Genomic DNA, 22,031 nt, shown 5'->3' on the forward strand with positions numbered 1-22,031 from the left:
AGCAGGAGAAACAGAAAAACTCTAATATCAAGGCAGTGTGGACTACCTGCATTAATCTGTATGCGAAAGAAATCTAGTTTTTTTTAATAGCCAGAGGCTATGGTAAACACAAGTCTGTGCCAGTCTCAGGGTTAAATCCAGCCACCTTTCTCCTTGCCACTCCAGCTACCTCTGCCCTACAAGCAGGTGTGGACTTTAGGTGGCACATTGCAAAGCTTATGCTTCTTCCAGCATCCAGTCCTTGATGTGCCTCGTGGTTCCCTAAACTAGGATGGGAGATGGAGCAGGGAGATGCAAACCAACACAACTCTGAAGCCTGTCTGGCAGGAGGAGATGACTGCTGTTTTATCTGTCCTGCTGCATCAAGAGAACAATACCCTGTTAACTTTGCCACTGTTACATATAAAAGGGAGACAAACACGACTAGGAACAACTAGGAGGAAAAGACAGAAGAAGCTGGGTTAGAAAATGGGATCCTACTCATATCTGCAAGGAATAGCTAAGAAAAGAGTTGGCACCTCCACAGTGTTTTCTGTTGCTTGCAGATGTAGCACTAAAAGTATGAGCATAGAAAAAGGATATAACTAGATCAAAATATTTTAGGATCAATGGTCACGGGGGAGGGGAAGGGAAAGAAGAAAGTCAGCACATGCCAGGATTGATGCTCAGTTTTGACACAAAATCCTTATGGCAGTTGTTGAAGAGCCACACTCAGGGAACATGGTGTTCCTCAGTACTCCCAGCCGGGACCCCTGGAAGGTTTCTGCCCCCTACACAGAACACAGACTCGTGAGCTGGAGCTCCTGTGCCAATGTCTGCATGGCATGTCATGGCTTGATTATAGAAGGTGACATGCTAGGGCAGAGTTTGCACCAAAATCAAGAGATCATCCTTTAAATGTGCTGGGCAGGAGATGCCCTGAGGAAAACCCTGAAGTAGACAGCCTGCCCTCAGCTCAGGTTCAAAAACTCTTCATAAGTTTTAAGTGTGTTTCCAAATCTGCAGTCAAATCCTACACCTTCCCTCTTTTTTGCTACAATAAACTTTATCTGAGAATGTAATCTAGTAATAAAAATGGTTTTAAAATGATCTGACAAGCACTAGAAACCCCATTTCTTTTAGAGTGACAACTCTATTTACAGCCTCACATACATATACCCTGGTTTATATTCTACATGCATGCCAGACCCTCAAGATTTGGTATATATCCTTTCCATCCACTTGCAAGAATCAATTTCAGTTGTGAAAAGTTCTTCAGCAGGCAGAAGGTAGGAGGAAAGATTGCCTCTAATGCTGGGGTCTCTGCACATCTCCCAGGACTGGGGCACAGAGGGATGGGCAGCCCCCACCTGTATCAGGGCTGTCTAACTGCACTTGAGCAACCCTCCCAAATGCAGGGGCCCACCTCCCCATCCTGAACAGGCCAGCCAGCTGTGTTGGTTGAGGGGAGGTGCAGAACAGCTGGGCAACATCACACACAGAGAAGATTCAGGATGCATTCAACTCTTACTCTTTCAAAAGGGTGCAGAAAATTGCTAAACTGCTAAAAAAATTCACATTCAAAGCCTGAAGTGGCCAGGGAACAATAGCACCAAACATGAGCAGAGCTGAGAGGCGCTTTGAGCTCCAGGGAGATGTTATTGTCCTAATCACGCATGAAGGACACCTTGTAGCTAAAAGTTCCAGAACTTAATTAGGAAGCACAGATCTTATTCCCGGGTGTATCGAAGACAAAGAATGAGCTCTCCAGGCCTCAGTTTCCCTATGCATAAAGCTGGAGCAGTCAAACACATCTGCCCTAAGGGAATACAGCACTTGCTGGAATGCAGTTTGGAAGCCAAACTACCACTGTGTTGAATTCTACTTCTCTGCTCCCACACTCACCCAAGCACACAATTCTCATCTCCTCTTCCCCATCATGGTTTCCCACTGCCCTGCAATGCTGACAAGCTCAACATCTTCCATAGCTTATCCAACTTCCTCAATTACAGGCACACCAGCAGAGACATCTTCATCTGTGTGAGTGGAGAGTGAGGCATGGCTAAGATTAGCAACAGGAACAGCATGGACTGGCATTGGCTCCCTATATAATTAGCTGATATAAAAGCTGTGCCATCTACTGGCATCCAACTGAAACATGCTCCCAGCACTACTCCCATCAAGTTGTTGCTCCAGCAGCTCTTTGTGTAGAGCTGAGGTGGGATTTCAACTCACCCTTGTACAGGTAGCAGCACACAAATGGCAAACAAGGGACGACCAAAGACAGTAGTTCATTTTGCAGTACCAAAACCAGGCACTCACTGGAGCCCTGTGTTCTTGTCTCACTCCCAGACCTTATAATCCCCAACTTGCTTTAGAATTACCAGTTTTACTTAAAGATTTTTTTTTTTAAATTTTCATGCCTGCAGAAAAAAAATCCTAACAAACCAACCACCATTTAAAATTAACGTCTCATTATTATGCTTAACATTTTGGGAAGACATTTTGGCAGGCACAATACTGACCTACAACTGGCAGCCCTGCACAGAAAACTGGAGTTACCACTTCCATCAAACCTTTGTAAGGTACTTCCAACAGCCTTCACTGCTATGTTACCTGGCAACTTTCCAGGATGTAGCATATCCTAAACATCAGAGGAGAGACAGAAACCAAGGGCATAAAGCAGAAACATCAGCCTAGAGAAGAGGTGACTGACAGGGGACAGGCAAAGCAGAGACACACAAACCCAGGGTGGGTTATGGAGAAGCTCCCACACCCTCACCAGCACTGCTGCAGCCCAGCTCTGTCTGTGTGGAGCTGCTTCAGCTCCCCCAGTTACCCCAGTTCCAGCCCTGCACATCCCAGTTCAGCTGGTGGCTCCACGAGCACTGCAAGGCAGGCAGGCAGGCACATGGTTAAATATTTTTGCTTGCAACCTTTTCATGTTGCTTTCATTTCAGATCGTGCCTCTGAATGCTGACAGATTTCTCATTGCAAGGCTGTATTAAGGTGCTTTTTAATTGCATTTTGAGGGACCCAAAGGCCAGCAGGCAGAAGGGCACTGTATTTTTTCCAAGGAACATTATTTTCATTGTAGAGGCAGGAAAGGTTTCCGTTAATCCTCAGCAAGCAGACAGCTTCCACGCAGCATGCTGGCTGAAGGGACGGCTGCTCCAGAACACTGGAATGATTTGAGCACTGTCTGCTGGAATATTGCGGCTCCCAACAACTCCTCTTCAAAAAGCAGATGACAGGCTTTGGCACGAAACTTGCATTAAATTGATACAATCTCTTTAATGTTATCTCAGGCTCTTTATCACAATTGTATGTGCAATTTACATTCTTGTCGCCTTTTTTTTTTTATTAAGATTTGCTAGATCCTTATCACTGATATTTTACACATTGTTGTAGTGTCACTCAAATATTTAATGGCCATCAGCTGCTCTGGGAATATATAATAGCTCCTTCCTATGGGGTAGGGCAGGATGCTGATGGATTTCAGACTTGCTCCATTAAAGCTTCAGTGGATGCAAAGCAAATCCATGTGGGACAGAAAGCACTGTCCTGGTGGGCATCATTCTAGGGCAGGGAGCACATTCTGTGCCAGTTCCCATGTGACAGCACAGCACCACGTGCCCGGAGCCAAGCTCAATGCTAATCATGCAAGGCACCTTGGGGGCTGCCTCCTGCTCCTCACCTGCAGCCAGCTCTGCTATTCAAGTCCCTCCTGTGCAGAGACCTACTGAGATAAACTATGTCAAAGCTGATCTGGGGCTTGTGGGCTGCAGAAATGAAATTTGATAAATCCACTTTTTTCAGGGAAAAAAAGTAAAAAAAAAAGTGGGATTTTAGGAGAGCTTTTGAGACAGAAAAAGCTTCATGCAAGTCCATTAACCTCCAGGACCAAGCCTCCACCCCTTCATTAGTCTTTAACTTCACTACCTGTCTGTAAACGTAGCTATACAAATAACTGAGTTTTAGTTCAGCCTGCCAATGAAACCCTTAAAAAATAATCCTCATTCCACCTGAAATGAACTCAAAATTATTCACTGTCCCAGGTCAATTACTCCCATTCAATATAAGAGCCTTCCGCCCCGAATGATGCATTTGAAACATTCAGGGAGAAAAACATTTAACAAGAATAAATTGGTTGGAGGTTTCTCTGCCCAAGATCTTGGGCTTTGGAAAGCTATTTAAGGACAAACAGCATCATGGAGGGCAAGGGCTGAACCCTCAGAGACTGAGAGCAGATCGGTAAGTGCAGAAGCACACACTCCCTGCAAACCTACAGACAACCCTGGGGAAATAAAGATCCCTCTCTCACCCTCTCCCACCACACACAGATTACAAAGTCACAGGACAGGGCACAGAAGCAACTCTAGCTACGAAACTGCCATGGAAATGCATTTTCTCATGCCAAAATTAACCAAGAAAACTCAAATAAATCCCTTTTTCTGTGACATGGTTTCTTTTATTTTGCTATCATTGCAAGCATATCTTCCCAATCATGTTTAAAGGTTGTTCTGTAAAGAATTAAATGGTAATTCCCTACCCTACCCTAGCACGAATTCCCTCAGAGACCTCCTCCTCTTCTGCATCACTCACCAGTTTATATCTGTATCTATCTTCACAGATAGACCAATAAGTCATATCCATCTGCTTTTACCCTTTCAACCACCCCAAAATGCCTCCTCTTAGTTCACAGCTTCACCAGGCCCCAGGAGCTTGACTGGGTAAGGACCAAGCTGAAGGATCCAAGTTTTGAGGCAGCAAAGCACTACAACTGCTGCAAATCCCCTGCCCACACCAATGGCTTTAGTCACCTCCACCTCTGCTAGGAGTGCTGCTCCTGTGCTGGAAAAAAAACAGGAAAACCTGGAAAACAACATGCAAACTGCTGTCAAATACATAACAGAGTTTGAGGAAGGGAAGTAAACACCTTTTTAGGACTATTTCATCCTTCTCTTCACTTGATCTCAGAGTTGTCTGGGTTCCTCACAGCTTGGGGTGCAGAGCACAGGAAGACAAGGCAGGCACAGCAATGAAATCCTCAAATAAAGGTTACTTCCCATTCCAGGGAGAATCTATTCCTCCTGCCTGTGCGTGCAAACCAGCCTGGCAGCTCTCAGAGACAGGGCATGAGGGCAGGCTTTGCTCAGGCTAAAAGCCCAGCTAAAGCTCCCAGCATGGCTGTGTGACCCGAGCTGGGAACCTCAGCCCTGGATGCTGCGCAGGCACTGGCAGAGAGCCGCGATTCCCTCCCTGCGGCGCGCCTGCTTCAGGGGTGAGTGCAGCACACAGGGCCTGCCCAGGGAAGATGCTCTGGGGCAGGGAGGAAGTCATACACCTAAAATAAATCCCTGGGCAAAGGCATCAAGTGCAGAGCTAAGTGATACAGACCGGGAGCGTGAGAACCAGCTCACCTCCTGACAGGGTAAGGGACCAGATGGATATTTCAGTCTTCAGGAAGGGCAAAGTCAGGCAACTATTTATTTACACAGGGTACGTAAGGAAGCTCCACTCTGGGTTGGAGAGCTATACCAAGACACTTCATCTTGTTTGCAGAGCTGGTTTTGCCTCCTCTTTTGCTTCAGGCCCTGAGAGGGCATAAAAAAAAAAAAAACCAAACCAAACAAACCAAAACCAGAGAGGTGTTTTCTTTAAACAGCAACTGTCCAGACTTCCTATACCAAGTCAGCAGAAATAACAGCCTCAGTCTGCCAAGGGCAAGAGAGGACAAAGGTTTCTTCATCTTGTTCTTTACCAACAGCCACACACGAGATCTGCTGTGGAGACTTACTGAACACTGTCAGGTCGGGACCACTGATTTTCACTCCCCCATCTGTGACTCCAGATGCACTGGTGGCACGGAGTCCATTCCTTGCAGGTGTGCCACAAAACAGGATCGTCCCAGGACCCCCCAACCTTCAGCATGCCGCAATGCTGGGGGAGGCAGCAGCTACCCTCAGGATGCTGGCAAACCTCTGCCGCCCCAGAGTGCACCCAGCAGCTCACTAAGTTGTAAAGCCCATCGGGCTGGGTTGCTGCCAAGTGTTCTGAAGAGAAGAAAGGGAAACGTTCAATGTAATCTGCATGAAAGTGCAGGAAGCCCTAAATTGTGTTAGCGCTATTAAGAAAGCTGGTTACATTGCTCAGCAAACTGGCCCAATACAGGTTTGATAGACTTGTTACAAACATCTGATTGTCCCTGATTAGATTAGACAATCAACCCCCATCCTGGTGTGTGGGCATTGTTTGACTCCCCTCTGCAATCTGTAAATTAGAATTCCAGACCTGGGAGATTGGATTCAAATTGGATTACTGGAGCAGGTCCAGCACAAGAACAATTGTGAAGCAGGAGAAGACACACACACACACATGCACGAATGAATAAATAAATAAATAAACAAACAAACGCATGGGGACTGTCAGCCAGAGATTTGATTAGGAGCAAATTAAAAATAGAATTAAAAACAAAAGCCACCAACCAGCAATTAGCAAAGAAGCAGGAAGAGGGCTGGATTTGTCACTATGAAATAAGAAAGCACAGAGGTCCTGCCTTTAAATAGTTTGTACCTCAGCATGCACAAGGTTGGTGCTGGTTGTGGTCCTTACTCCACCAACTCAAGAGTCCTGTCCGTGGCCATGCAGCTGGAATGGTGCAGCAGTACATGAGGCAATGAAGCCCCACACCTCACCAAACCCACAGGCTTTGTCTGAGCTCACCTGAACTATGTTTATTCCCTCTCTCCTACCCCATTTTGCTGCCTAGGCAAAACAGGTAGTGTGTCCCTTAGCTGGGACCCAGCAGGCCACAGTGTGACCACTGATAGCCTTCTGACATGCCCAGAAATGCCTCCCTCAGTCAAACCCAGGGCTATACCACACTGTAGAGGGGAAACTCACCAGCAGCACCCCCATTGCTGCCTGCCACCAAGACCAGAGGACAGCAACAACCCCAACAGTGAAGGAGGGAAGATTTCCTGATGATTTCCTACCAGCCCATGCCATGGCAGAGGTCAGTGCCTCTGCTGCCGAAAGAGGAGGGAGTGAGGAGATGCTCTGAACTAGGCTGAGAGATGCTTTGCTGTATGCCAATTTTTGCAGCTCATCAGGCAAGTGACACCTTTTATTGTCCCTATCAGGGAGCAGAAACCTGATAAAAGCTCTGTTCACCACATACCTGCAAGGGAAATCTCAGGGCTATCAGAATTGTTAAAGAGATAAACCTGTCCAATTAAATCCCCTCTGCACTCTTGAAGTATGCTTGTGCCAGGCTCAAATGGAGCTTGGAACTAGTCCCAGTTGAGTAGTAATGCTCCGAGTGTTCAACCAGGACTAAAAGCACAACTGGCCTGAGCTCCTCTCTCCTGCAATGCCCCCATTGACCAGCTTCATCATGAGAAGCTGATTTGGTCAGTACTTTGGGGTAACACACCAAACTCACCTCACCCTCCCTCACAGGATCCTAAAGCATGGCCAAGTACTAAGAGCATCAGCTCTTCAGAAGGAACATGCAAGAAAAAATGTGAGTTAGTGGGAAAAATCAAGGCTGAGGTAAGGGGTGGAAATAGGAGACAAAACAGCAAAATAGGGTTAAGACAATACAAAACCCCAAGCCTTACTCATCTCCAGACCAACCACCTTTTCTGTGAGCCAAATCCCAGCTCTTTCAGCCACCTTCCCTTAGGATCCAAGGCGAAGGAACATGGGAACACCTACAGCCATTCACCCAGGCTTTGTAGCCACAGGAAACCCAGCCAGACTTCCCTTCAGGATGCTTTCAAAACACAGGAAATCCCCAGTCTTGTCCTTTGTATTCTTTTTTCTGCCAAAAGAAAATGTCTAATGCCAAGTGTAGATTTTACTACTCTGATTGCAGTAAAATCTGAGTGAAATATGTTGTAACCTCCTACACCTTAGCTGAAAGAACAGGAACCTTGAACCCTCCTACCAAACCCCTGCTTTCCCCCAGATGCTCATTCCACACTGGAGCTAAATATGCAGCAATAAAAAGATGCTATTAAATTTCACAAAAACACAATTTAAAAAAAAAAAAAAAAAGCAACTCACAAACCTTCCTCCTACTCCTGGTAAGTGTTGTTAGTGTTCTCATCACCAGAGCCACGCAAGGTGCACCAAACCTGTTGCATACATCTACATCTACATAAAATACACGCAGATATACATACTACACATTATAAATCTGATACACAAAATGCCACTTTGCTGCACTTCTGCTCAACACATCATATTTGACACTGCACACAGCAGAGGTCCACAGGAAATGCAACAAACTTCACCTTAACTCAAAGGATTTTGCCAGCAATGTACAACTGAATTGTCCCCATGGAAAAAAATACCAATACAACCATGTCACCATCAGGGCAATGCCAGAGCCTGCATGCATCCAGACCATGTTTTATGGATCAGGAGGCCTCTTTTTGGAGATGGGGGAAGGCCACCAGCACAGACAGTAATCTTTAGACTGGGAATAGTGATAGTTCACTTCAGGGCATAACCTACTCAGTAAACTGTGGGATGTGTTGCTCTCAGGAGGAAAAGCAAATTGTCTGTGGTTAAATATGCAAAGAATGAAGCAGTCAGCATCCAAAAGCAGCCTTCACAAGAACTGTATAAAAAGCAGAAACAATCTTAAAACATATCCTAGGATCTAAAATTTCCACCTCTCAGCCTCCTCCTCCACCAAATCACAACTCCCTTCTCCCCCAGTCTGTGGAGCTTCAAGAAAGAATAGACCTGGAGGCATCGCTCATGTACTTCATATAGTATTACAAAAGAAAGAAAAAATTGGGTTTGGGAATCTGGAGCCACATGGGGCATATGCTCAGGCTTTTCCCTGGCTCACTCAGTGCTCCACCAAGAACAAACTCCAATATCTGGGCTCCTAAACAAGCTCCCAAAGAAGTCCCAGCCTGTACATATCTCTCTGGACACATACAAAGTGGGATCTGAACAGACTGAAAACCTGAAGAGAAGACAGGAAATAAAGTTTGAAACAGTGACAAAGAATTTACTTGGCAAAAAGCCAACCAGTTGAGTTCTAGTCTCAGATGATGTCAAGCCATGAGCCAGCCAGCTGTGATTCCCAGCACAAGGAAAACCCAAGAGGGATTTGTAGTCATTTGGTAACCTGCCACCTTGTTCCTTTCCACATCTTAAAGGTGTCTCTTTTAGCCCTAACAAGGACAAGCTCATGAGTGTGGACAAGAGCAGCCCATTAAACTCACACCCAGTCAGGAACACACCTATCACTTCCTTACACTTCACCTGTAGCTCTAGAACTTCCCCATAATGCAATACACTGGGTAAATGGAATGTCATCTCCTTCAGGAGTCACTCCACCTTAGTCTTTTACTTCCAATTCAAAGGAAATTAGATGCATTTTTGGTATTGAAGGCCACCTCTTTTACCTCCCCTCTTGTTAAAGCTTAGGAATAATAAGCAGCTGTAACTACAGAGCCCAAAGGAGACTGGGAGGTTGGGCTTGAAGCAATGGAATCATCACGGAAAAAGGACACTGGAAAAGGCAATTAGTGTTGATACAAATCTATGTCAAACAGAAGCCATTGTGTGGGACATGGGGTAGAAGTCTCCCTAGATCCAGCTGTAGATACTCTTGTGCCAGGTGGACATTGCAAAAACATCTTCCTAGGAACTTTTTTGTCCCGTGATGAGACTGATCTCTGATATGATGCTCTGGAACAAAAAGGGAGAGACAGCATTCAAATAACTAGCCTCTTGCAAATGCCTTATTTTAGGAAGCAATTACCCTCTCTGCCACACACCCCTGGCTCCAGCACACCTCCAAAATGCACATGAGAAATCAGTGTCCTATTAGTGCCAGATCCATGCCATAGTGCTGCACCATGGCTGTCAGGACTAGAGAGGTTTGGTTTCCCTGTGCTTGATTTCTGCCTCTTAGAAATGCATCACACAAGGTAAGAAACTATGTATTATTAATAAATGCTCTGCACATAGTTTAACTTTATTAAAGACATATTAATATTTTCACTTAGAGGAAAACACGTTCTTTGATGACTGGACTGAATCACCACCTAATCAGAACAGCGCTCTGAGCTGTGCATCCACGGTGTGTGCCCAAAGGTTTGTGAGCACCTTCCTACAAAGCCCCACTGAGACACAGGAAATATCCCTTCTCTCTCCTGCAGCAAAGGAGACAGGGATGTCTCCTCAGGAGAGTGAGCACACAAGTGACATGGCAATTCATACATCAAGGAGAGGCTCCATTTCTCCCTCCTCACCTGCTCTCACCAATACATGGAGTCCCACCTGACTCAGATGCTGAAAAATATGTTTCAAGAAATCAACATCACTCTTGTGAGTCATGAGAGAAGAGGAGGAAATGACTCCAGGAGAGATGATTCAACTAAGGGGAGAGCTGAGACAGAAGAAAACACAGGCAGGAGAATGGAAGGATCTATGGGAGCCTCACTGCTTCAAAGGAGCTCAGCAAAATGTGGAAGAAATTTAGAAGATTCAATTTCTCTTCCTCCATCAGCTTCCCTGTTTCCAGATTTTGTTGCTAGTACCACCAATCCAGAATGTCAAGAATTTACATGGAAAGTGGATGTAAAAGTCTGCTCCATCTGAGAGTGACTCTGGAGGAGTCTTCCTGAAAGACTAATTTAGGTCAAGGGATCACTGTTTCCACAATAAAGACAGCAGCAAGTGCTGTTACCTAACCAGAACTGCCAGAATTATTCCTGCGTCAGGTCGAGCATTGGATGAGCCCTTCACAGCACACCAACGAGTCCAGCCCAAAAACCCAACAAAAAAGAAAGAGAGTTGGAAGACAAACAAGGTTATTTGTACCATGGGCACAGTTCAACCCTTGATCTAAAGATGTACAAACAAAAGATATACAAACTCTCTATAAGTCTGTGTGACTCAGAGCAGAGGGCTAAGAAAAACAGTGTGACTGATGAGCTGAAATTCAAATGTCACACTGGAACCATTCAGTACAGTCATGCTGTGTAACTCAGGGTTATTACCCTGTGCATCCCACGGGAGCCACGGGTTGTCCATATGAGTTATGTTTGCAACTACCTTCTGTCACCTGTGTCTTCCTCCAGCATCTATAGATGCTATACATCTCTGGAACATTTAATATGACACATGCTCAAGTATGCACACACACTATATAAACACAAGGATGCAAAGTTCATGTTAAAAAAAAAACCTGGTATCCCTGGTTTTCACTTCCACAATCCCAAATGCAGTGCTGACACCTCTTTAGTCCCAGTTCAGCTCCTTCCATTCAAGCTAAAACACTTGGTGTGTGTCCCAAGTAAGATTATTCTTTATTTCCCCAAGTAAGGAACTGGGTAAACAGCCTTCTTCACCCAAGTCCCTACAGTTACCACCTTTGTCAGGCACTGTGGACAACTTCACACCATCTGGACATTCAGGCCAGACTTTGACCACCCTTGACTGAGATCCTATTTTGAGTCTTGAGACTCCCCTGGCCTGCATGGGTTTCTTGTGATTCCTGTTGTGTACCTTCTCCAAGCTACTTCTTACCCACTATGGAGACAGGTCCCTTCTAAACTCTCACTGCCTTAGTTACACCTCACTTACTGCAATATCCCTTCTCTCACCACAGCACTTTTTCCTGTGCTCCCATTCCTGCCCATCAGGTTGAAGGATGACCAAGTGTTTTTGGCTACAGTGCCTCTGTGGACACAACAGCTGTTACCTGCTCCAGGCTTTCCCCTTGTCTATCACTCTGCAGATGTCCTTTCAGTGAATCCAGCTACAACCTGCATCCAGCTGGCCACATTGCCAAATGCCCAGTGTACAGTTTCATGCCACCCAATACAATTGTGTTTTAGGGAGGGCATCTCAGCTCCTGGAGATGAAGTACCCACATCCCTCTGCAGTGGAGAGGGCTCTCCACCTCTCCAGGAAGGCAGTTACTTGTCTCTTCCCCAACAGCAGAGCATAGCCCTGCTGCCACCTCACTGTAGCCACCGCTGAGTTTTACTAAGCAGGCACCATGGATCAGATTACCTTCCTCCACTACAGATAAAATAAGTTCATTTTAAAAGGAGTGTTACAAAATTGGAAAATAGATTGGAAATGTGTGCAGACGCCTGTGAGGGCAATCCTTGCAGTTAGTCACAGGGCTCAAGTCCCAGGCACAGGCACAAACCCTTCAGCACATCATCTCCTGAACAGGAAAGACCCCTCTTGCTGAAACACTTCCATGAGCTTTAGCAGAGACACTGCAGTACCTCTGCTTCCAGCACACCACCAGCTAAATTACTGGCTCAAATCTGCTGTCAGGCTTTTGCTGTCACTTATATTCTTGTGGCAGCATCTTCAGGTGTCCACGTGATGGTGGGAGAAGATAAAAAGCAAGAAGATACCTAGAGTATATCCCCACATGACACATCCTTGCCTCACATGCTCCATATGAATCTGTCCAACTGCAGCATGCAGTTCCCAGAAAAGGCCACACAATCACAGCAATCACTTTGAAGCTGAAATCATAATGCTGTGCCAGCATCAACCCTCTTGTTTAAACTGAACATCTCCATCAAAGGATCAGCACACAGGCCCATCTCCTTACCTTTAAAGCACGGACTTTCTTGGCCAAGAGGCTCTCAATGTCCCCTGCGACCTTCTCCACCAATTTCCTGGGCACATTCTCCTTGACTTCAAACAGGTTGCTATTATCATTGTAGATCTAAGAAGGGAAGCAAGAGAACGAAAGACAGTCAATATTAGAGAGAAGTATAGCAGTCTTTCCACAGAAAAGCTGATCCTCTAACAGAATTCTAGCAATGGGGATTAGGTAACAATATAAGCTTTGGAAATCAGGGGAGCAAGAGAAGAAAGGCTTTGCAACCAGAAAAAACAGAAATGCTGCCCACACCACTGGCTCTATAGCTGCCTGCCTTCATGCTGGCAGGCAATGAGCATCCCACCCTCTCACTCAAAAGCTAAGCTGCCCATCCCCACCTCTGCTGAGCCACTCCTGCAGCACAGGCAGAGCCACTGCACTTTGTGCTGCGCCAAAGGCATCCCCAAAGCCCACTGACCACCTCGCCAAAGCCACCTGCTGAACTTGACAAGTGCAAGCCCGACTCCCTGCCCACCCCCAGCCCCCTGCAGGGCCCATGGGGCTCATTGGGTGCAGGGCCTGGCAGCACTGGGGCAGCAGGGCAGTGCAGGGTACCAGGACCAGGAACAAAGGGAGCACATGAAGCAGGATAAAACCTGCATCTCCAAGCAAGCCAAAGTAATTTGGCACCCTCAGGAAATAGGGATTTCTACAACCAGTCCAGAACTGGGCCAGGCTGTGGGGGTAGGTAGAGGCACAAATCTGTACCAGGATTATCCTGAAGGCCAATGTAATCATCTGGATTTGAATGTTTGCACCCAAAGCAACAGCAGTGACCCACAGGCACACCCTTGCAAGCCACATCACACAACTGCAGGAAACGATACCAGATCCAAGGGAAGTGCTGTTTGCATCAGCACTTCCCCAACAAGAGGGAATCAGTCCCACCACAAAACTTCATAACCACCAACCCCTCAGTCACCTGCTCAGATGATTTTGTGACTTAACTCCACCTGCCTGCAGACTCAAGTTCAACCAACACAGTGTCAAAGGGAAGATTTTATTGCCATCATCTGAGATTAGGAAAAAAAAATCCTCATACCTTATCTTTCTTTAAGCAAAGCACATGAAGAAAACCACAAAGCAAATAGGATTCTGCCTCTCTCTTTATCCTCAGGCTATTTGCAAATACCTTCAGCTCTAGACATGGAGACATATGGGAACAGAGAACCCTGTAAGGAGAGCTGGACCTCCCCAAGGAGGTAGCAGACTCCACACTTAACTGCAAATTCCATGCTAAGCATGTCTGGCACCTACCCAAGCTTGCATGATCCTTAGGAGCTGAATCATGCTTCCCACGGGACAAAACCCTCTCTTTGCTGGAGCTTCATTACAAGTGAAAGGCTCTGCCTGTAAGTGGTGGTTTGTTGCAGACCTGGCTTTGAGGACAAAGGAAGAGACCAGCCATCCTCACAGTAACTAATTTCTTCCTAATATCTAATCTAAACCTCCCCTCTTTCAGTATGAAGCCATTCCCTCTTGTCATGTCACACCATGGCCTAGTCCAAAGTCCCTCTTCAGCTTTCTTGAAGCCCCTTTAGGCACTGGAAGGGGCTCTAAGATCTCCCCAGAGCATTCTCTTCTCCAGGCTGAACACCCTCACATCTCTCAGCCTGTCTTCATAGCAGAGGTGCTCCAGCCCTCTGGTCATCTGCATTGCCCTTCTCTGGACCTTCTCCACCTCCTCCTTATGTTGAGGGTCCCAGAGCTGGATGCAGTATTCCAGGTGATGTCTCACCAGAGCAGAGTACAGGGTGAGCATCACTTGCCTCTCTTCACCCACTTTTGATGCAGCTCAGGATATGATTTCTAGATGTTCTTCACATCAGAGCTCCATCACACCCCGAATTTCAGACCTAAAAACTTGTATTGCCAACAGCACAACATCCTGCACTAGATAAGAACACCCCACATTGGGACAGAAAGGGTTAAAACAAGGAATGTTGGACACAAAGCCATATTCTCTCACATTCTTTTTTCTCCCCTTGGTAAGTAACAGCACAACAAAGTCATGTGCTTGGAAGATGCAGGATACCTCCAGCTGAGCAGCAGCAATTAGGAAAGCAAAGAGGAGCAACCTTCAAGGAGAAAGCTTTGGGTACAGAGGGAGTCCTGACATTAGTATTTTCCTATTATGAAACAGAAAATTGGCTCCTATTGGTTACAGACAGAAATGGTGCCTGTCCACAAGGGAGGAAAGACCAGAAAAAGAAACCAGGAGCTGTTCTTCCAGCCCTCTCTGCAGCTGCAGAGCTCTGCAGTCTTTGTGGCTGAACAGTTCACCGGCGTTAATTAGAACAATCCAAGACAAATTAACAGTGACCATACGTGCATGAGAACGTCCCAGACAGGCAGGGGAATGAATGGTGGGGGCTCCAAGCAATTCAGAGAACTTCACAGTCTAAACTGTAGCATTTTTGCTTTGGGTTGTTCAGAACGTGGCCAGGTTTTACTTATCTAAGGTGACATTTCCAGTATTGGGTTTTTCCTTGAGCTGAATCAAAGGGAGGATTTTCTGGCCAAAGACATCCCGAACATTCCTCAGTGATGGCAAAAACCTTTAGTTTTGTCCAGATTACAAAGCCATTCTCATTGAAATTCTCCTGTGATCCAGTGCTTTGGGACCTGGTTTTGAAATTTGTAACACCGGTGACCTCAGAGTCAAGGAACTGCTGCTTCTGATTCCACGTTCGTACCCTCACACCCAGCTGTGTCGGCACCCTCGGGGAGAAGGGGGTGCAGGTTGTGTGCTCTTGGCAGCCTGGGTTTCACCTGGCTGTACCTTCAGGAACAGACCCCATCCCCCCACAGCCTCCCTGACAAGCAGGGCAGGTGGGTGACAATGCAGAGACACGAACAAAGCCAAATCCTGCACTGCTTCAGCCACGTTGAAACAAGAAGCAATGCCCTTGTATCAGTCCCGCTCAACATGATTGGCAAAAATGAAGTTACTGGACAGGAGAATGGCCTCAGAGAGCCCCTGAATTACCTACAGAGGAAGTAGCCCTCAGGCAGCATAGAGCAGGAAGCTGTTGTACTCAGAGGATAGGGATTGAGACCAAATTATGAACTGCAATCTCAATAAAAAGTCTGGAAAGGGCTGAAGCTGGATGCAGTAGCAGAAGATCCAGCAGAAGTGGCAGTGGAAAGGAGTCCAGTAGTAGATGCTGAGAGCGAACTAATAAGTGGCAAGAGCAGGGGGGACTGAGGGGGTTATTAACAGCAGCCAAACAATAGAAAGTACTGAGTTGAAATGAAAAAAATAAAAGCAAAGGAAAAAGCCAAACCAGTGGCAGGTGGGGGGAAGAAAAATCCAACCGTTCAAGACAACCTGCAACATGAAAAATTTAATCCCAAATACTCCTAAGCATAGTGCAATTACAAACAGCCACGAAAATTATTTAAACCAGCCCAGAAGTACAAAGTAGCCTCACTTGAAAGCATAGCTGGTAACACAACCAATTGCCAGTTCATGTTCCCAGCAGCACCTGTACAGCCAAGGAGGCAGATCTGATACTGCCTTGAAACACCCATTCTCTAAATTCACTTGTTTGCCTTGCTCCTAATGCACAATAAATGATGCCCATCTCTGCCATTAATTCCCTCTGCATGTACATATTCAGGGTGTGGTCAGAGTTCAGAGAAAGTATTTTCCTCTCCCCAATTCCCTGTGAGCACACCCAGCACCATGAAACTTGGCAGCCTGAGAAGGGAAAGGGTGCAGAAATACTCCCATAAGTGCAGAAATCACCATTTGATGAGCTGCCATGAGAGGACCCAACACCTTCCCATGGGTCAAGGCATCCAATGATAAAACATGAAGGAAAATAACAAATCTCAGGAGAGCATCACTAGACAGTAAAAATTGTCTCCTCAGCCTCAGCCTTCCTGTCTCCTATGGGCATTGACCTTCCCTGCCAACTGTCTCCAGCCTCCTTATGGAGGACTCGAGGGAGGACACTGATGGGAGGGCAGGGATGCATCCCCGTTCAGGGTAGAGTACACCTCAAAGCAGACCCCTCCCTTCTCGTTCCCTCTACCCCCATCTCCATTTCGCATCTACCAAGATGCAGCCCTTCCCCAAAATCAGAGGGGCAGCACTGCACTGTGTTTGCACAGCAGCACCTCCATGCCAAGACTCCCCCCCCTCCCATCACCTTCCTCAAGAGCAACAGCAACTAAGAAGCTGAACCCCAACAGAGCAGCTGGTAACCCCAGCAGCTCTCAGCCTCACTGGGCCAGGAGACAGCTGTACCCACAGGTCAAACCCCAGCTGGGGTGTGCTCAGGGCCAAGCAGGGAGAAGCTGTGGTGCTCTCTGGCTCCTGCTGGAAAGTCTGATCTGAGTAATAGCAATTTTCCAGAAATTAATTTTTTTTCTCCACCCCTGTATGAATGCAATACACCAGGTTTGGACAGCTGCAGTCCAAACAGCAGCGTTTAATCACAGTGCAAACCTGGCATGTTTGCAAAAGAGCAAAGTACTACGTGCAGCAACAGAGCAGCTGCCTTCCTGCTCCCAGAGTATTCCACCTCAAAGTTGGGGTGCTCCAGGGGAGGGAGGCCAAAGATCAAACTACATCTCTGCAGGCGTAATAGCCACACATACCTGAGATAACCCTCATGCCCCAGAAATGTGGGCATGTCATACCCACACAAAGGCCAGCAAGCAGGAAAACAAAAGGGTTTTCCCACCCAGCATCATTATGGAAGGCAGGGAAAGTCTCTGTTCAGGGTTAGACTTCAAGCTCCTGCAGCCAGACCTATGCCTGGGATCAGAGTCGTACAGTGACCCAGATATGGCATCTGCAAAGGGAATTATTTGGTACAGCCAACACTGCAGCAGGGTACCTGCCCTGAGAGGCACTGCTTGCTCAGATGCTCATCTAGAGCTTCTCCTGGAGCTTCAGGATCTGTTGGTCTCCCTCAGACAAGCATCAGTCTAGCCCATATTGAGTCTCCTCTCATATACTGCCAGGTCCATTTCCCCATGGCTCAGAGTATGACTGAAGGGGAAAGGGGAGAACCCTTAAGCAGCCTTGCTTGTGCCTTGTGTACACAGAGCAGACCCCTCTGATGAAGAGGGAGCATGGAGGAGAATTGCCAAGTAATGTGAAAGACCAACAAGAGCACCATGAGATGGTCCAGGCAAAGCAGGGAGCACTGTGGCTGAGGTAACAGGGAGGAAAAGGAATGCCAAACCCCAGAGATCCTACTGCAAAGATGAAAACTGTTCAGGGCCATAGGCAGAGAGCAGAGACAGCACGATTTCCATCTCACCCCTCATCACTGCTGCACCTACTGTTGTTAAATTTCATCGTCTGGTGCTTATAGTCCTTGCAATGATGGTAATCATCTTGGTGTCTCTATTACATTAGGAGGATGTCAGGCTCGGCACAGTGTCAGGGATAATCAAGCAGGCAGTGATAAGAGCGATAGCGACCTCGCTGACAGCCCGCCAGGACAGGCAGTGCCGCCTGTGCTGCACCTCCCTGTGCAGAGCAGGTCACACACCACTGCAGGCACCAGGGGATGGGCACTGGCACAGGAATAGCCTTCTGGAGAAGTCAGGAAGGTGCTAGATCCTGGTTTTCCCTGTTGAGGAGTCAGGAGGTGAAGGGAAGCAGTTGCAGGTGAGCACTGGTGCCACAGCTCAGAGAGGGCTTTGCCATCTACCCCACACCAACTCCCAGAGCTGGAACCATGGATGCCACCAGCCCTGAGGGCACAGCTCTGTGGGTACAGCCCTGAGCCCAGATGCCCTGTTGGAAGCAGCATGGGCAGTGGCTCCCACAGAGCCCAAGCTGCCCCTTGTCACCACCCCTGCCTTGTCCTCTGCACAGCCACTGCTCTGGCAGCCTGCAGACGTGCTCCAGTGCGCGCAGGAGGCAAACAGCTTGACATTTACTAACCCCAGCTCCCCCTCTCCTCAGTGCCATTTCCCTGCTGTGCTCCATCCTTCCACCTACCTCACAGAAAGCAAGCACCCTCTGAGCAGCTCTTCACAGCTCTCCTGCAGAAGCAGGACAGGGAAATGTGAAGTTTAGTTGCTCCTCAGGGATGGTCAGCTATAATTGAAAGAAACAAACCATAGAACTAAGGTCTCTCTAGTTCACTAAGGAATCTGCTAAAAGGCAGCAGTACAACAGTGAACATGGAGGAAGAGGGAAAGGCAGCCCACAACCACCAGTGACGGAGAGGTGGGGCTGCTCCAGTGTTCCTCATCCTTCTCCAGCACTCACATTTCCCATCCTCTGTGGCACTGGCTGGACTTCTGCTTCCTCAGCACAGGATAACCATCCTCTACAGCTGGCTTCAGCCCTGCCAGCTCCAAAGCAGACCTGAGACTGCTGTACATAATTTAGCAGCTAGTCAGGGATAAAGGGCTATGCATGGTTAGCCTGGATTATAGAAAACCTCTCCTGGCCTGGAAAGCAGCTTTTAGTCTTCATCATCCCAAACCCTTGTATGGGGAGCTCTCAGAGCAACAGACCTGCCTGGGTGTTTGCAGAGAGTGAGAATCTTCTGCAAGGAAATTCAGTATCGCACAACTTCAACTTCAAACTTGGTCTTGTCCTTTCAGATAAAGTGCTGCAAAAATAAATTGCTGCACAGCTGAAGACAGAAGGTCTCAACCAGTATGGGAACTCTGCCCAGGCCCTCCTCTGCACACTCAGAGCCACTTGGATGGCGTGGGCCTTGCTGCCAGGTCAGGGCACAAGCCCCCCAGAGCCTGCTGTGCTAATGTATGAGAGGGAGAGAACAGCTACAGCTTCTCAGAAGAATGCCCAAATGCAGTCAGAGATCACATGATTTCTAAAAACACAAGCTTGTACAGTAAACAGAAACAAAACAAAAATCCTCCAACCTGATCCCGGAGTCTGGCTGCTGCCTTTGTTACATGGGACATAATAAAAGCTTTAGTAAGGATAACACAGTATTTTCAAAAGGTGCCTCAACTACTTTGCTTCAAAGAGCCAGCCAGTTTGGTTAAGTTACGTCTACACACAACACACCTACTTCAGATCAACGGCATTAGAATTGCACATCAAACACCCTAGGTGCATCCTAGAAGGGATGCTGTCACAAATAAATATTTGCTGTTTTGCTAGATTCTAGGTTGGATATCATGAAGAAATTCTTTACTCAGAATGGAGTGAGGCCCTGGCACAGGCTGCCCAGAAAAGCTGTAGCTGCCCCATCCCTGGAAGTGTTTAAGACCAGGTGGGATGGGGCCCTGACCAACCTGATCTAGTGGAAGGTGTCCCTGGCCACGGCAGGGGGTTGGAATGAGATGGTCTTTAAGGTCCCTTCCAACCCAAACCATTCTGTGATTTCCAACAGAATCAGTGCCTCTACACAATGGATCATGCTGGGTTTTCCCCAGCATCCCCAAGAGAATGAAGAAGATGAAGGTCATTAAGGAAGAACAAAGCAAGACACATCTCTGCTCCTCAGATCCCTCCTGGACCCCATGTGGTTGCAGTTTTGCCTTTCGCACAGCTGCTGAACAGTTTAAAACTGTTTTCTTTTATTACACTGGCTTTTTCCCAAGGCTAAATGTTTAGGACACTGCAATTACACAAGCTCAGAGACCCAAAATGGGATCTCACCATTCTCCATCTCCCTAGCAGTGAGGAGGATGAGAAAGGAGCCACCACTGCTTTGAGAGAAGTGGAAAGCACTTCACCAGGCTCTTTTGCAGTGCCTGGGGCAGGGCTGCTGCAGGTGGGCAAAGGCTGCTCCCCATTCCCTGCAAGTGTTCCCCAAGGACTCAGAGCTCCCTTCTGTGCTCTGCATTGAGTGATGCAAGACTCCCAGATCCTCAAAGACTTAACTTTAAATAAATAACCAGACCTCTTTCCCAAAACAGCTTTATCTTCTGTGCCAGGAAAGCTGTTGCTTTTTGTAGGAAGGGCTGTGGAAAAAGGCTGTGCTGTGCAGCCTCTAACACTAAAGCTCCTAGACATATTTTGCAGGCTTCCTTTTAACTACACAAGAAAAAGAGTAACAATTACCCCACACTGCCTTTTGTTTTTATTGATGGCTACCACTGGCCAAATTCAGCTCTCAGTTGCAGTGATGCAAATTTGGGATAACTGCACTGACATGGAATTAAACTAAATCTCTTATTAGAGCCAAAGCAATTGAAATCTAGGCCAGCATAAGTCAGCATTGTCAACAGTTACCCCCACAGTTTTCTGCAGAGTAATGATCTATTTTAAAGAAATTGAACTTTTAGAAACAGCAACTTTGCAATTCTCTTGATTTACCTTCTGATGTAAGTGTTGGGGCTTTCTCTGCACTTCAGAGATTCACGTTTACCAGCTTTACTCCCTAATCTCAAGCACTGGAAGCATTTCTGTAAAGGCACAGGCTCACTGGAAGTAAGGCTGGAAGAGAACCACCTGGCCAACCTATCCCCTCTGTTTCATTCAGGACCCACCTAACAGCTGTTTACAAACTCTGCTCTAATCCACTGGTGGTGCAAAGCCCAGGCTTCCCCAGCTGATGTTCTTCAGTGGTTTTGTAGAACCAGGCATGGTTTGAGTGGGAAGAGTTAAAGAACATCTCATTCCAACCCCCTTGGAAGGGACACCTTCCACTATCTCAGGTTGCTCCAAGCCCCAGCCAACCTGACCCTGAGCACTTCCAGGGATGGGGCAGCCACAGCTTCTCTGGGCACCCTGTGCCAGAGCCTCACCACCACACAATAAAGAACTTCTTTCTAGTATCTAATGTTACCCTGCACTCCAGCAGTGTGAAGCCATCCCTGCATTGTCCTTTCAGTCCATGGCCTTGTCAGAAGTCCCTCTCCAGCTCTCTTGGAGACCCTTTCAGTACTGAAAGGGCACCTTCCCAGAAAGTCATTACTGGTCTTTAATATAAAGTCCTCTCTGTCATGGCATAGGCTCATAAAGCTTTGCCTTATCCCCAGAGGATATGGAGAACAGATTTCCAGACAGTTTTCTTGCACACATTTCCAAACTCATCCTTTTTCCTGCTAGTGCCTTCTGCTCCCTGAGCCAGTGGGGTTCAGGAACTGTAACAAGAATACACCATGTACCTGGAGATTTTAATAAAGAGGTGACCCTCTGCAAAGTCGCATCAGCTGCAGTTTTCACCTTAGTGCCACCTCCAAAGCCTCACCAGCAAGACTTTAGCAGCAGCAATAAACCCTACCGCTGGCAAACTCAGCCCAGGTTTGTTTTCAACACAGTCTTGGAGAGGCACAGGGGCAGGACTGATATGTACCCACAGAGATCTCAGGGGATGTGTCTTCTGAAGGCAGCCTCCAGAGGTCTGACATCCGAATGAAAAGACTCCACTAAAAAATTCATAAACCTCTGCAGCAACACAGAGAATAGGGCTGGAAGGGATCT

The 22,031-nt window shown here is 47.1% G+C and overlaps 1 protein-coding gene across 2 annotated transcripts in view; it reads right to left on the reverse strand.

The window, feature by feature from the left end:
- CACNA2D2 (calcium voltage-gated channel auxiliary subunit alpha2delta 2) overlaps positions 1-22,031 on the reverse strand; it is a 211,865-nt gene that overhangs the window by 116,363 nt on the left and 73,471 nt on the right. For both annotated transcript variants that reach the window (XM_085072907.1, XM_085072908.1), the window contains one exon: positions 12,596-12,712. In XM_085072907.1, coding sequence (XP_084929033.1) covers positions 12,596-12,712 — 117 coding nt within the window. The remainder of the gene's footprint in view (positions 1-12,595; positions 12,713-22,031) is intronic.

Source organism: Lichenostomus cassidix, chromosome 12, assembly GCF_008360975.1.
Source record: "Lichenostomus cassidix isolate B80296 chromosome 12, HeHo_3.0, whole genome shotgun sequence".
In the NCBI taxonomy this organism is placed as follows: domain Eukaryota; kingdom Metazoa; phylum Chordata; class Aves; order Passeriformes; family Meliphagidae; genus Lichenostomus; species Lichenostomus cassidix.